The sequence below is a fragment of the Schistocerca gregaria genome, chromosome 7 (assembly GCF_023897955.1).
Source record: "Schistocerca gregaria isolate iqSchGreg1 chromosome 7, iqSchGreg1.2, whole genome shotgun sequence".
Lineage (NCBI taxonomy): Eukaryota > Metazoa > Arthropoda > Insecta > Orthoptera > Acrididae > Schistocerca > Schistocerca gregaria.
In genome coordinates this window covers 407195692-407210347 of record NC_064926.1, presented here as the reverse complement: position 1 = coordinate 407210347, position 14656 = coordinate 407195692, and the positions used below count along the sequence as shown (strand labels likewise).

The 14656-nt window shown below is 42.0% G+C and overlaps 1 protein-coding gene across 2 annotated transcripts in view; it reads left to right on the top strand.

Annotated features, from left to right (window-relative positions):
- The window catches only part of LOC126281471 (myrosinase 1-like), a 44263-nt gene extending 32671 nt beyond the window's left edge, over positions 1–11592 (top strand). Inside the window, exons 9-11 of one of the 2 annotated variants that reach the window (XM_049980465.1) lie at positions 8383–8517; positions 10757–10863; positions 11281–11592. In XM_049980465.1, the coding sequence (XP_049836422.1) occupies positions 8383–8517; positions 10757–10863; positions 11281–11407 (369 nt within the window). In that variant the 3' untranslated portion in view covers positions 11408–11592. Of the gene's footprint in view, positions 1–8382; positions 8518–10756; positions 10864–10976 lie in introns of both variants that reach the window. The other variant, XM_049980466.1, reaches the window with a different exon arrangement.
- The last annotated feature ends 3064 nt before the right edge of the window (positions 11593–14656 follow it).

The following is a 14656-nucleotide window of genomic DNA, read 5'->3' as shown; positions in this document are numbered from 1 at the left end:
CCGAAATCTCACTATGGTAGTGGTCGCAATCTCGGCAAAGCTTCGACAGAGACCGAGCGGCCGTCGAAATAATTACCGTCATTGATGGATGATTTGGAGCTTCAGCAAGACCTGATACAGACGTTAGAATTTCTTTTTAGGGACATACTGCCTCCTGCCTCCAAGAACGAGGCCTAGCTGGTATCCTCGTGGGCCGCACACGCGAAGACGGTCCCAGTAGATTATAAACTGCCGCTCACAGCCGGCGTGCTTGCAGTCGAGTACTGGAAGTTTATTTGGTGAGATTCAACTATCAATACTTTTGAAGGTGGAGTAGTTTACAGGGCGCACTATTCGTTAACATAGCTGGGATTGCCGTTTCGGTAACTCATGACCACAATTAGATGTTTGATTTTCGGTATGCGCTTTGCATCTGTGAATGGGGTTTATTCTTTGTAGCTCATTTTTCGTCAGCGCTTTCTGAAATGTTCTTCTCTTGACCATTGACAATATTCATCACGCGATCCTAATATTCATACGAAGATAGGAATTAAATATAACCGTTCTCTACCTGTGCATTCATTGCTGTCTTGTTGTAGGTTGTCCCACTTGGAAGCTCGTTGAAGGAAAGAAATAGCATCTTTCATAAGCGTGCGTTTTCATTTAATAGTTAGGTGCCTCCCTAAAGTAACATGTGCTTTAGTGTGACGGATGACCTCTGTATTTCATGAATAACTATCAACTTTTGATGCTGAGCCTACCCCTATTAAATTCATTCTTAATAAGACATTATCTACTGCGCGATTTGAGTCACTCCCTTTTAAAAGTAAATTCACATAATTTTGCAGGGAGCTTCACTCAGCTTTCCGGTCATGTGGACTTCACTTTTGCATCTCAGTGTCATGTGCAATAGAACCACAACCACCACACCACATACCAGGCCAGCAATTGGTTCATAAGAAGAAGACGACGTAATGTCACCCGACTCCCCCTTCTACATCAAAACCCAACGCCATTTCGTCTCGTCGTTTGAAGTAGCTTCATATATTTCTCTTTCGTTTTATATCTCTTGGAATCGATTACTGCTTCTGTTGTCAGCTCCGAAGGATGAAAATAAAGAAAAACTGAAAATGCTCTCTTTTTCGGAATACTGAAATTTCGGTCGAGCTACTGACCAAGGTAATTATGTGACCAAATCACATTTAGTTTTTACGAAATGTACTCATTTCGGCCGGTATTAGCATCCTCAGGTCTTAAAATACATACCAAGGTTCAGTTCAAAACAGATCACTTCTTTAGAAAAACATGTGATTGTGGCAAATGATTAAACTATTTTCATGCTCTCATTTCTTAAGGCCATCAGGTAGAGCGAATGCAAGTCGGAATGCTGGTTTGCTTACGTGACTGACTGAAGCAATAAACATTAGTTGGGCTAATATCTCCGCTCTATACTTGACTGATAAAACAACCTTCACATTATATGGTGTGATTACGGAATGATATTACAAGCCTTTAGGGATGATAGAAAATAAATGTAAAAATTTGAGATAAGGTGCCCCTGTCCGGAAACGACCGTGTTGAAAGTTTGGAAGCGAAAGTGAGTCTCATACTTCTGATAGTGGAATACATGTACAAGTACTGTTGTTGCTAATACTGTAGGATAGGCAACCTGCAAAGGTGTCAGTATGGACCAAAACACGAAAAAAAAAAAACAGTAAATATGGGCTGCATACTGTGTGCCTTAAGAGCTGTGGAACTTGTTCAGCAGAAGATGTGTGTTCCACTGTAGCACAAATGGCTTAAAAATGGGTTCAAATGGCTCTGAGCACTATGGGACTTAACTGCTGAGGTTATCAGTCCTCTAGAACTTAGAACTACTTAAACCTAACAAACCTAAGGACATCACACACATCCATGCACGAGGCAGGATTCGAACCTGCGACCATAGTGGTCGCGCGGTTCCTTACTGTAGAGCCTAAAACCGCTCGGCCACACCGACCGGCTTAGCGCAGATGATCAAGTGCTCATAGCTCGTAAGGTGTGTACTTTAGAATCCAGGTTAACTAGATTTTTTTCCTCCTTCTTCTACACACTAACACCTCTGAAATTGTTGCTCCTGTAGTCTTAAGCCCAATTTTAGCACGAAAAGTGCTGTTATAAATATTCTATCGTTGAAGGTACCAGAACGATTCTCGGTTGTAACACTGGACTCAGTCGTTTTCGAACTAGTGTCAGTTACCCTACACTGATGCATTTAGCTTTCCCGTTGTCTTAGAAAGTTTGTAACATCATAACGGCTCACCTTGTATAATCCGTTTGAGGTTATAGAGGTAGTAGCAGCTGCGGAAATTAGAAATCATGAGAGAAGTGAGGACGTAGGTGTATTAGAATGACGATAGAAAGTAAACAAGGACGACAAGCAGGCAATTAAGCATGGAAAGGAAGATGATAATCAAGTATGAGTAGAAATATTTTGTAGGGAAGGAGAGAAGGCTACGTAATGTCAGAATACTGTCTAGCTACTTAGAATAAGGGAGTCCTCTTCGAGTAATAGTTCTTATAAGTTCAGAATAGGAAATGAAAGCTGTCAACAGGATGGAAGGGAATTCATATCTTCGTGACGGTCTTCATATTTCTAGCCGTGTCCGAACACTCTTTCGCCCAGGTTTACCGGCAGCAGTATACACTGTCTAGACACAATAACGTGACCACCTGTAAAAAACATAAATAACCAACTTTTGCAACGCTGACCGCTGCAAGATATACAGGAAAATAGTTAGTGAGGTTTTGTAGGTACTGGCAAGAATGTAGAGCCATATTGACTCCAGTATCGTGGCCGGTTGTGCGACATTCGTCGGTTGATGTTACAGGCGGGAAACAGCTCGAGTTAAGTGGTCCCACAGATACTCTGGTTTAAATCTGGGGTAGATGGTGGTCAGAGAAGTGTACTCGTGTTTTTCGATCCAGGCACATGTAGTGCGACCTGTGTGTCACGTTGAATTGTTCTGCTGATAGATGCCATCCTGCAGAGGAAAATCGAACTGCAAGTAGGACTAGATATGGTCCCAAGGGATAGATGCGTTCTAGTGTTGATCCACTGTGACTTGCATAACGATGAGATCACGCAGGAAATGCGCGCAGACATTCCCTAGGCCATAAATATTGCTATTTTCACGCTGTGTACGCCAGTAGTCTTCTGTCCTGTGAGAGCATAAAACATGATTCATCAGAAAAGTCCACCTCTCGCCACTCATTGGATGTCCACTTGGGGTTTTAACGTGCTAATTCCATTCTCCATCTACGATGAATATAGGTCATCAAGGGTGCATGAAGTATGTGCATGTTGAGGAGGCCCAAACGGAGCAACGTTTGCTGAACAGTCGATGGGGAAACACTTTTGGTATCCCCTTCGTTTATCTAGAAGGTCATTTGCTCAACAGCTGCACGTCCGTTCGCTAGTACACGGCATCTGTTAAATGGCGCTACGTTTCTGCAAATAACTTCACAGTAGAAATCTTTGTTTGTAGAGACTCTGAGGAGACTGAACGCTGTCAGACTACTAGGGGCATTCAATAAGTAATGCAACCCATATTTTCTCAGTGCAGGTTGGATTTCTTCAAGATTCCAGTCCACCATATTATTCACCACTCTTTCGGGTATAAAAACTTATTTTTCAGCCTCGTTCAATGCTATGACACTACGCCACCTTACCGTGAAAGACTGTATGCCCGCATTGTGCCACTCTATTGGTCAATGCCGGAGCCATTATCTTGCTATATCAATAACCTCCCCACTATGCACGTACTGCTTCCCGTGGAGTGCTTCCTTCGCTGGGCCAAACAGATGGAAACCGGAACATGCGACATCTGGACTGTAGATCGGATGATTAAGAACAGTCAAATGATGTTCTCTGGGCTTCTCTCGGATATGCAGACCTGCGTGATGCCTTGGGTTATCACGAGGTAGGAGAAGTTAATTTTGAATTTTGTGGCGACAAGCACGCTCAAATCGTTTCTTCACTTTCCTCAGGACCGTACAACACACTTCAGGGTTGATCGTTGCATGAAGAAGGAAGATATCAGAGTCCTAGAACACCGTCGCCATGACTTGACCAGCTGAGGTTGTCGCTTTGACATTTTCCCTGGGACAGACGGTGTGGTGCCACTCCATGGATACCCGATTTGTATCCGATTCGATGAACCGATGTTTCTATTTTAGACAAAAAATTTTAACGGTCAACCTCGTAACATGCAAAAAATTATTCTCAGATGGTCCTTCGTTGCGTTTTGTCGTCTCCTTTTAGGCGGCGAAGAACCCACCTGGCACCCACCTTTTAGTACTACAACATGTGAACGATTGTGTCAAAATTACTAACACAGACATGTAGAGCAGTGAGATATTTGATTGCGATCCGTCGATCACCTCGTAAGAGTGTGTCCTCACGTGCCAGCATTGCAGGAGTCACAGCTGTGCGCGGCTGGCTAGCACCCGGGAGATTGGACAAGTTTTCGCGACCTTTTTGCAATGATGACAGACACCTCGCCCAAAGAAAGCGTGCCTTTGCTCACTGCCAGATCTCCACAGACAAACTGTAGTAGCCTATTCAGATCTGCGATGCTCTGGTTTGCCACCAAGAGAAACCCGTAGACAGCTGATGACAAGGGACGCATCTCAGTCAGAGACGCCACTTTGAAGGCTCTGTCTAGCGCCCGACACTAATAGGAGCGTCATGAAACTCTATGGGCTGCAGTGGTAATATTACACTACGTCTCATGTAAGTAGTCTGTTTAGGTTTTTATTTTGGTAACGGCACGTAGAGCTCTGTATGAAAATCACTGACTGTGCTGTGTGCAGTCTCTGGCTGGTTTGCATTGTTGGAATATTTGCTATTGTAGTGTTGGGCAGCTGGATGTTAACAGCGCGTAGCGTTGGGCAGTTGGAGGTCAGCCGCCAGCAGTGGTGAATGTGGGGAGAGAGATGGCAGAATTTTGAGACCAGACGATCTGGACGTGTGGCCATCAGAAAAAGTAAATTTGTAATACTGGATATCATGAACTGATATATATATATATATATATATATATATATATATATATATATATATATATGACGACTTTTGAACATTATTAAGGTAAATACGTTGTTTGTTCTCTATCAAAATCTTTCATTTTCTAACTATGCCTGTCAGTAGTTAGTGCCTTCAGTAGTTAGAATCTTTTATTTAGCTGGCAATATTGGCACTAGCTGTATTGCAGTAGTTCAACTAACGAAGATTTTTGTGAGGTAAGTGATTCATGAAAGGTATACGTTACTGTCAGTCAGGGCCATTCTTTTGTAGGGATTATTTAAAGTCAGACTGCGTTGCCCTAAGAATTTTGTGTGTCAGTTTAGTATTGATCAGAATAAGTAAAGAGAAAAATGTCTGAGTACGTTCAGTTCTGCTCAGCTGCTTGAAAATCAAATAACGTAAGAGGTTTATCAGCACAGTAATTCATTAATTTTTCTAAGGGGATGTTTCACTCACAACACTTACCGCATTTTTTCAGCCGAAACTAATCAAGGAAAAAAATGAGTTGCATTACTTACTGAACGGCCTTCGTACAGTTGTCAACATTGGGTCCATCACCTCCCTTGATGGTATGAGGTGCCGTTAGGTATGCAACGTGTTTACCTCTGATTTGCATAGCTGGTACTCTGAGCAGCAACTATTTTATTTCTGGAACGTTAATACCAGTGACTTCCAGGCCTCCGTGACGTATGTCAGCGAGATAATACAAGACTACTTGTTCTCTCTGCTAACGTGTTGCTTAAACACTGGTACACCACCAATTTCCAGTCACTACTATTGATGACGTTTGGCGTAGAGGCAGCGTCATGCGACCACAGTTTGACATGATGTCCAGCTACGTTAGAGAAGTTGTTGCTGCCAGAGGTGCAAATACTTCGTATTAAAATTTCGCATACTCTCCACCCACGAAGCACCTAAAAGTTTCATCATTTGCTCTTATAAAGGATAGTCATATGAAAACGAAACATATCAGAAAAAAGGTAATCTGTTAATAATTTAAAAGCAATCACCACAACTGTTAATGCATTTACCCCACTGTGAGACATGGCAATGAGTACTTTGGTGGAAAAATGTTTTCGGTTGCCTACGAAGCTACGATCGTACCTATGTGTGCACCTGTCCGCCAGAAGCAAATCAATGGGGATGAATGTCTTCTTCTTCAGGGCCCCAAAAATACGGAAATCGCATGGGTGAGAGATTGGGACTTAATGGAGTATTTTATGGGCTTTTCCCTGCGAAACATCTACACCGTAGTCTAAGCAAACTCCCAATAAAATGCCCGCCCACTTGGTACCAGTTACTTCGAGTACGCTGCAAAATTTTTGTTGGGAAGTCCTTAAACATCCTCCATACAGTCCCAATCTCTCCCTATTCCATATTTTTAGAGCCCTCAAGGAAGACATTCGTGGCCGTCTGTTGGCTTCGGTGCAGAGGTGCACGACTGCGTACGATCATGCTTCCGTAGGCAGCCGCAAACATTTTTCCATGAAGGCACTGACCGCCTTGTTTCACAGTGGGGTAGATGTATTCACAGTTATGGCGGTTACCTCTGAAATGATAAACAGTCTACGTACTTTTCTTCATTCTGTCTCGTTTTCAGTTTTCTGCCGTTATAATATACTGCAAACACATAATAAGGAGAATTTAAATACTTGATACCCTTTCCGGTATTCCAAATGTAATGACCACCAGTATAATTTCTTCTGTGTTGTTAACTAGAATCTCGGCGAAGTACTGAGGAAAATAAAAGATGTATTAAAAAAAAAAAAAGACTGATGAAAATATAGGATGAGGATATCGTTAATAAGATTATCTGACGACAAAAACGTCCAGTATGAATGTGAGAAATATGACGTGTAGTATGTAATAAGCAGGGTACTGGTACAGTCGATGAATTAGGAGCAAACCAAAGAAAGAAAACAGCTTTGGGGAACGGCAGATATGAGATTAACGAGTAACTGGACGTCAGAACTGAGGTCCACAAAACAAGGAAGACATGCTGTAAGCAGGCCAGAAAACAAGAAGGGAGGAAAAACTGTAAGCAGAATAGCAGAGGTGAAGGGAGCAGTCCTCGCCAAAGCAAATGTAGTGCCAAAAATACTCCCAAATTTGGAAAGAATTTGCGTATAGAGTGCGGCGCTGCGTTGAAGTGAAAATCAAGAAAAACAGAAAACGAAAGGACTTTAAAAATCAAGAGGCCTTAAAAGGCAACAAGGAATAAAGAGTTTTCTGCATATAAGCAAGATAAATAGTGTAAAAAAATATATGAGCTAGAAGTAGGGAGGATATGTCTTACGACATGACGAAATAATTCCATAATAGTGGAAGGAAACGCAAAGAGAAAACTTGTAGTTAGCCGAAGAGATTAGATCATATAAAACTAATAACTGCGGAAGTTGTGAATAAGTTTCACTCTGAGATGAAATCATTGCCCCAAAACAGAAAATCGAGGTGTGCCGTTTCTGTTCAGTCAGAAGACAATTCCGCATCCCACCCCCCTCTCCCGAAAATTATTGTTATGTTTTTGAACCTACAGCGATGTACCACGTCTACACTATGTTAATAGTCAGGCAGACCAGTTCTGCACTAAGTTAAATCATACGTTTAGGGTCACTTACCTACTACGACCTGTATCTGTTCCGTCACAAATTCGTCAATTGTTCCACGAGCGTAGGTAGAAAAACTGTTTACTGGGAGTGACGCCTAAGTAATTTAATTGTCTAACAAAGCCTGATAGTTAGAGATGCTGGAGGATTTACGTAACAATGGAAATACACTTAAAATCCCTCCTACACATATTACAACTTCTTCTGTGTCTTTGTTTACTTATTTACTGCTGGCATTTTAATCCTCTTAACAGATGCATCCTTATGTTAGGGAAACATGCAAATCCTTATTTTACTCCATATCTTGCTGGGATTCTTTGATTAATTCATGTTTCATATGTAATGTTGAAAGGCAAGTAAACGGCATTTTTTCTACTTATATCTGCCTTTTACAAAGTGGTTTCCTGCTCATTTATATATTGAAATAAATTTCAGTAGAGAAACAGCTCATGTCGGTTAAAGCATTGCACTTATTAAGCAAGTACGAAATGTCCTAATTCGACTTACGAACAGACGCATCGCTTTCACGTGTCAAGAGGCCTCGTAAAATCTTTGGAGTTATGTTTCTGAACTGTACTTACGGTTTTCAAGTTATTAGTACCACGACGTTTGATTCTTATCTTTAATGGAATGATCATTATGTTTAGGCTAGTAGAGGCTAGTAGTTAAATGTAGTAAATATATATCAGTCATCGTTTCACCTATTCTATTTTTAATTACTCCCTTCAGGTTGTGCCATGGGGTTTCCGTAATATTGTTAACTGGGTTTCATCGAGATATCCGAACTACCCTATTTTCATCACGGAGAATGGCTATCCCGATCTGGGAGGACTCGAAGATGAAAAACGCATCAGTTATTACGGGGTAAGTATCGAATATTCACATACAACTTCAAAGTTTTCGAGTGTCTTTCGAGAAAACACAATATAATCAGAAAACAAAGACATAAAACAAAAATTGAAGGTGCAGGTATGATTCAATGAGTAAGAAACGTCAAAAACGTTTCATATTAATAGCTAGCAAAGTGGCGCAGTAGTTAAATGTAGTAAATGGTTATCTCTCATCGTTTCACCTACTCTAACACTTTTTCAATACTCCATTCAGGTTGTTCCACCGGATTTCCGAAATATTGTTAACTGGGTGTCATAGATGTATTAGAACTACCCAATTTTCAGATTTTCAAATTCCCGTCCTACCATATGTAGTTAGGTTTTCCATGATTTTCCTAAGTCACTGAAAGTAAAAACTTCAGAAACGAGATGAACAAATTCCCTTCCCATCCTTCCATTATGAGGGCTTGTGCTGCGTCCCTAATTACCTCACCATCAACACGACGTTAAATCGTAATCTGCCTTGCAAAGTACAGCTCTAAATTTTTACTTTCTTTAAATTTATCTAACGTTGGTCTTCTCCTCTTGTTCCAAACTCTTCGCTTAGTGTAGTTCTCATACTCAACGGCCTAATCATTAGTTGTGTTTATTCCAGTGTAGTCTTCCTGTACGTTTTAGTACCGTTTAGAAGCCATCTAGTACTGTGGAGGTTACTACCTGATGTCTTATTAAGTATCCAATCATCTTATCTCCTGTCCTAATCAGTGTTAGTCAACTCTGTCAAGTTACACAGAAACGCCAAAGAAACTCGTATAGGCATGCGTATTCAAATACAGAGATATGGGAACAGGCGGAAAACGGCGACGCCTATATAAGTCAACAAGTGTCCAGCGCAGTTGTGAAATCGGTTACTGCTTCTACAATGACAGGTTATCAATACTTCAGTGAGTTTGAATGTGGTGTTATAATCGGCGCACGAGCGATAAGACACAGCATCTCCGAGGTAGGGAGGAAGTGCGGATTTTCCCGTACGACCACTTCACGAGAGTCCCGTGAATATTAGAAATCGGGTAAAAATCAAATCTCCACTATAGCTGCGGCCGGAAAAAGATCCTGCAAGAACGGGATCAACGACGACTGAACAGAATCTTTCGTCGTGACAGAAATGCAACCCTTCCGCAAATTCCTGCATATTTCAATTGTGGGCCACCAACAAGCGTCAGCGTGAGAACCATACAACGAAAGAGTATCGATACGGACTTTAGGAGGCAAAGCCCCACTCGTGTACTCTTGATGACTGCACGGCACAAAGCTTTACGCCTCGCCTGGGCCCGTCAACACCGAAGTTAGATTGTTAGTGACTGCAACATGTTGCCTGTTCGGACTAGTGTCGTTTCAAATTATATCGAGGGGATGTTCGTGTACGTGTATGGAGACTACCTCATGAATCCATGGACCCTACATGTCATCCAGGGACTCTTCAAGCTGGTGGAAGCTCCGTAATGGTGTATCGTGAGTGCTGCCTAGATACGACTCTGACAGGTGACACGTAAGGAAGAATCCTGCCTGATCTACTGAATCTATCCATGTCCATTGTGCGTTGGGTAATTCCACCTGGACAATTCGATGTCCCACACCCTCAGAATTGCTACAGAGTGGCTCCAGGGACACTCTTCTGATTTTAAGCACTTCCGCCGGCCTCCATACTCCCCAGACATGAACATTATTCAACATATCTGAGAAGCCTTGCAACCTCCTGTTCAGAAGAAATCTCAACCCCCCCCCCCCCCCCCTCGTACTTTTACGGATTTGTGGACAGTCCTGCACGGTTCATGATGTCAATTTCTCCAGCACTGCTTCAGACATCAGTCAAGTTCATGCCACGTCGTGTTCTGGCACTTCTGTGTGCTCGCGAGGGCCCAAAGCGATATTAGGAAGGTGTGCCAGTTTCCTTGTCTCTTCAGTAAATAAGCCGGTCAGTTGTCGCATTGCTCACTACGTGATTTTGTATCACAATAAAACTCGCAAGTCATGTTGAAAGATTATAAGTAGTTCCTAAGAATCAAATAAATATAATTTAACAGGAATATGACCACCGTCGTTATAAAGAAAATTCCCAAAACTGGTTACATGGTATTTAAAAACGATAAATGTAATGTGGCAATATTTTAGCAAGTTTTGCTTCTTGTGTTCTGCATATCATGAAAGATACGAACGATTTCTACGAATAATCAGAGTAATGTAACGTCTAAAAGAACATCTTCTCTTATTAGCAATACTTGGCAGAATTACTGAAAGCTATCAATGAAGATGGGGCCAATGTAATTGGTTATACAGCTTGGAGTCTTCTCGACAACTTGGAGTGGAATTCTGGTTTCAGGTAAGCCGCTGTTATGTTATATACCGAATGTAAGTAAGGAATTTGTTTTCTTACTCTATAAGGAGGTAAATTTAAAGTGTTGCCTCCACTACCTCTATTCATTTGTTTTTTAGAACATATATCTGCTGTCACTTGCTTGAGGGAAAAAAGTCACCCGTACACCAGTAGTCAAAGCGCGATCTTCATTTAGCTGCTCCTTTAGATGAGTATTCTTTTTTGTTCCCTTTCTTATCGGGTAGCCCAGCAGTGGATAAGAAACTTTCTTCCTGTTTCACTTTATACTAAGCTTTTAGGGTGATTCTATATTCACATACAGACTGTTTTATTACTTTTGTTGACATACAGCGTTGTAACTAATCCTGTATTACTTTGTTAATGAGTCTGTAGATATTTGTGTCATTTCTTATACTTTTACAGACCGAAGTTCGGCATCTACCACGTGGATTTCAACAGCACTGAGAGAATAAGAACGCCAAAGGCTTCAGTAAGCTTCCTACATGGGATCTACAGCAACATGAGTGTACCAGAAGAATACTTTACGTAATTGCGTAATAAAACAACAGTCTATGGCTATTTTAATATGAATAGTCGATATATGTACGTAACATAATAACATGCGAGACCAAGACTACAGGTACCTTGTATGTCAAAGCTATCATCAATAACATGCCATATAGATAGTTCTTGTTACAGTATAGGTTTCGACAATAAAACAATATTACTAATCCATATCGAATATACCATTTATTGCCATTCATAAAATAATACCCTTTCGTTTGCAGATGTACGGATAACAGAAGACACGAACTACGTATATTTGGGCATAAATCACCAATCTTTTGGTACAGTAAAACGAAATGTTCCCCAATTTGTTGCCCGCATCTCGTGGTCTTGCGGTAGCGTTCTCGCTTCCCACTCGGGTTCCCGGGTTCGATTCCCGGCGGGGTCAGTGATTTTCTCTGCCTCGTGATGGCTGGGTGTTGTGTGCTGTCCTTAGGTTAATTAGGTTTAAGTAGTTCTAAGTTCTAGGGGACTGATGACCATAGATGTTAAGTCCCATAGTGCTCAGAGCCATTTGAACCCATTTTGTTACTGAGAGAATTAACATTTACCTGCTTCTCTGGCAGTATCTCAAGACCTTATAAAATATACGTAGCTCTTAATGTTCAATACGTTCTGTTAATGAATTGCATCGACTTGAACAAAATCTGGATAGAAGCAATGTGGAAGTAAGAATCAGCTGCCTCTCAAAGTGGTAGGGGTGATAGGGGTGCGGATGAAAAAGTAGCGTATAAAACAGCGCTCAAATATCCATATCATATTCATCTAGTACTTGAGAATGGGATCTCTTAGCGACTTGGGGCAAACGTTACACATAATTTCAAACTCTTCCGAAGCTTTTCCTCGCTGACAGCCCTAAAAAATGAGGAAAGGAAAAAAAGTGGATCGATTACTGCTTCCTCGCTGCCCACGAAGTGAAAGTGCCTGTATCACGCAGGACTTTTTAACTAGTACTTCTTTGCCACTAACTGCAACACACTTGATTGACAGCATCGACATACAACACTGATTGTACGGAATTTAGTTCAAGACGACACTGACACTGAGATGGATGAAGAACTACCGAGTGAGGCATGAAGCTTCGGCATTTTACTTCTTTACTACTAACTGTATTCACAAAAAATTACAGATCATATCAATGTATACCACTGAATGTAGCTGCAAAATTATATCATTATATTACACATAAAGGATGAGACGTAATAAACTAAGTTTCCTTAAAACAGAGCTAACATTACCGAGACGACCAGCAACCTGTGTTGGATAATGAGAGTACTTAGCGACCTCCAGCCAATTTTAAATATAATTTCAATCATTTTCTAGTTTTGGTTTTTTCGCTTTTATGCTCAATATCGCATGCAGAACATCACGTTAACTCGTTCGTAAAGTAATCAAAATTTTAAACTAATACAACGGAGTTCGTTTCAGCCAAATTTATTCACGGGCAAGGTTTATTTCCAGAACGTGATTTTCACTCTGCTGCAGAGTGTGAGCTGATAAGAAACTTCCTGGCAGATAATAACTGTGTGCCGGAGGGAGACTCGAACTCGGAACCTTTGCCTTTCGCGGGCAAGTGCTCTACCAACTGAGCTAACCAAGCACTATTCACGAGCCATCCTCATAGCCGTAATTAAGTCAGTACCTTGTTTCCTACCTTCCAAACTTCACTAACGCTCTTCTTCGAACCTTGCAGAACTAGCACTCCTGGAAGAACGGATAATGCGGAGACATGGCTTAGTCACAGACAGGGGGATGTTTCCAGAATGAGATTTTCACTCTGCTGCCGAGTGTGCCCTTATATGGATATTTTCAAGGTTTGTATATTTGTTTTACAAATACTTCATGGTAATTCGATAACCCACGACCAAATAAAGTCCCCTGCCGCTATTAAAACGTTGCCTTTTACCATTCAGCGATAACAGGCATAAGGCCTCCGACTACTCGCTCATACTCTAGGCCTCAAAATACACGGAAGCCTTTCAGAGAACAGCTCGTCATTTGGGTAACAACAGTAGCCATATGGCCGACGGTACCGTTGTCTCCTCGGGAGACTTCCTTCACATCTTACCATTAATCGCAACAGAGACGAGAGCAGACGAAATGAATACATCTTCTATTGTCAATGAAAATATCATTTTAATATAACTCCAAAGTTACAAGACGAATGAAAAGCACAGTGACAAATGTGAATTTATACAAAAAATAAAATTTATAAATGATTGCAGGGACTTATCCCTTGCACGCTTCCCGTCAGACTCACATTCCCATCTGTCCACAATTCTACATATGTAATGTATTTTATAGATATTTGCCAATGCACTCATTACTCGCGCACACTTTGGCGATTCCCGTAAGAGTTTGGGCAACCTGTGAGTATTCGCACAGAAGAAGGTCAATGGCTGAGTAGCCTTTAAGTATATACACTCCTGGAAATTGAAATAAGAACACCGTGAATTCATTGTCCCAGGAAGGGGAAACTTTATTGACACATTCCTGGGGTCAGATACATCACATGATCACATTGACAGAACCACAGGCACATAGACACAGGCGACAGAGCATGCACAATGTCGGCACTAGTACAGTGTATATCCACCTTTCGCAGCAATGCAGGCTGCTATTCTCTCATGGAGACGATCGTAGAGATGCTGGATGTAGTCCTGTGGAACGGCTTGGCATGCCATTTCAGCCTGGCGCCTCAGTTGGACCAGCGTTCGTGCTGGAGGTGCAGACCGCGTGAGACGATGCTTCATCTAGTCCCAAACATGCTCAATGGGGGACAGATCCGGAGATTTTGCTGGCCAGGGTAGTTGACTTATACCTTCTAGCGCTCGTTGTGTGGCACGGGATACATGCGGACATGCATTGTCCTGTTGGAACAGCAAGTTCCCTTGCCGGTCTAGGAATGGTAGAACGATGGGTTCGATGACGGTTTGGATGAACCGTGCACTATTCAGTGTCCCCTCGACGATCACCAGAGGTGTACGGCCAGTGTAGGAGATCGCTCCCCACACCATGATGCCGGGTGTTGGCCCTGTGTGCCTCGGTGGTATGCAGTCCTGATTGTGGCGCTCACCTGCACAGCGCCAAACATGCATACGACCATCATTGGCACCAAGGCAGAAGCGACTCTCATCGCTGAAGACGACACGTCTCCATTCGTCCCTCCATTCACGCCTGTCGCGACACCACTGGAGGCGGGCTACACGATGTTGGGGCGTGAGCGGAAGAC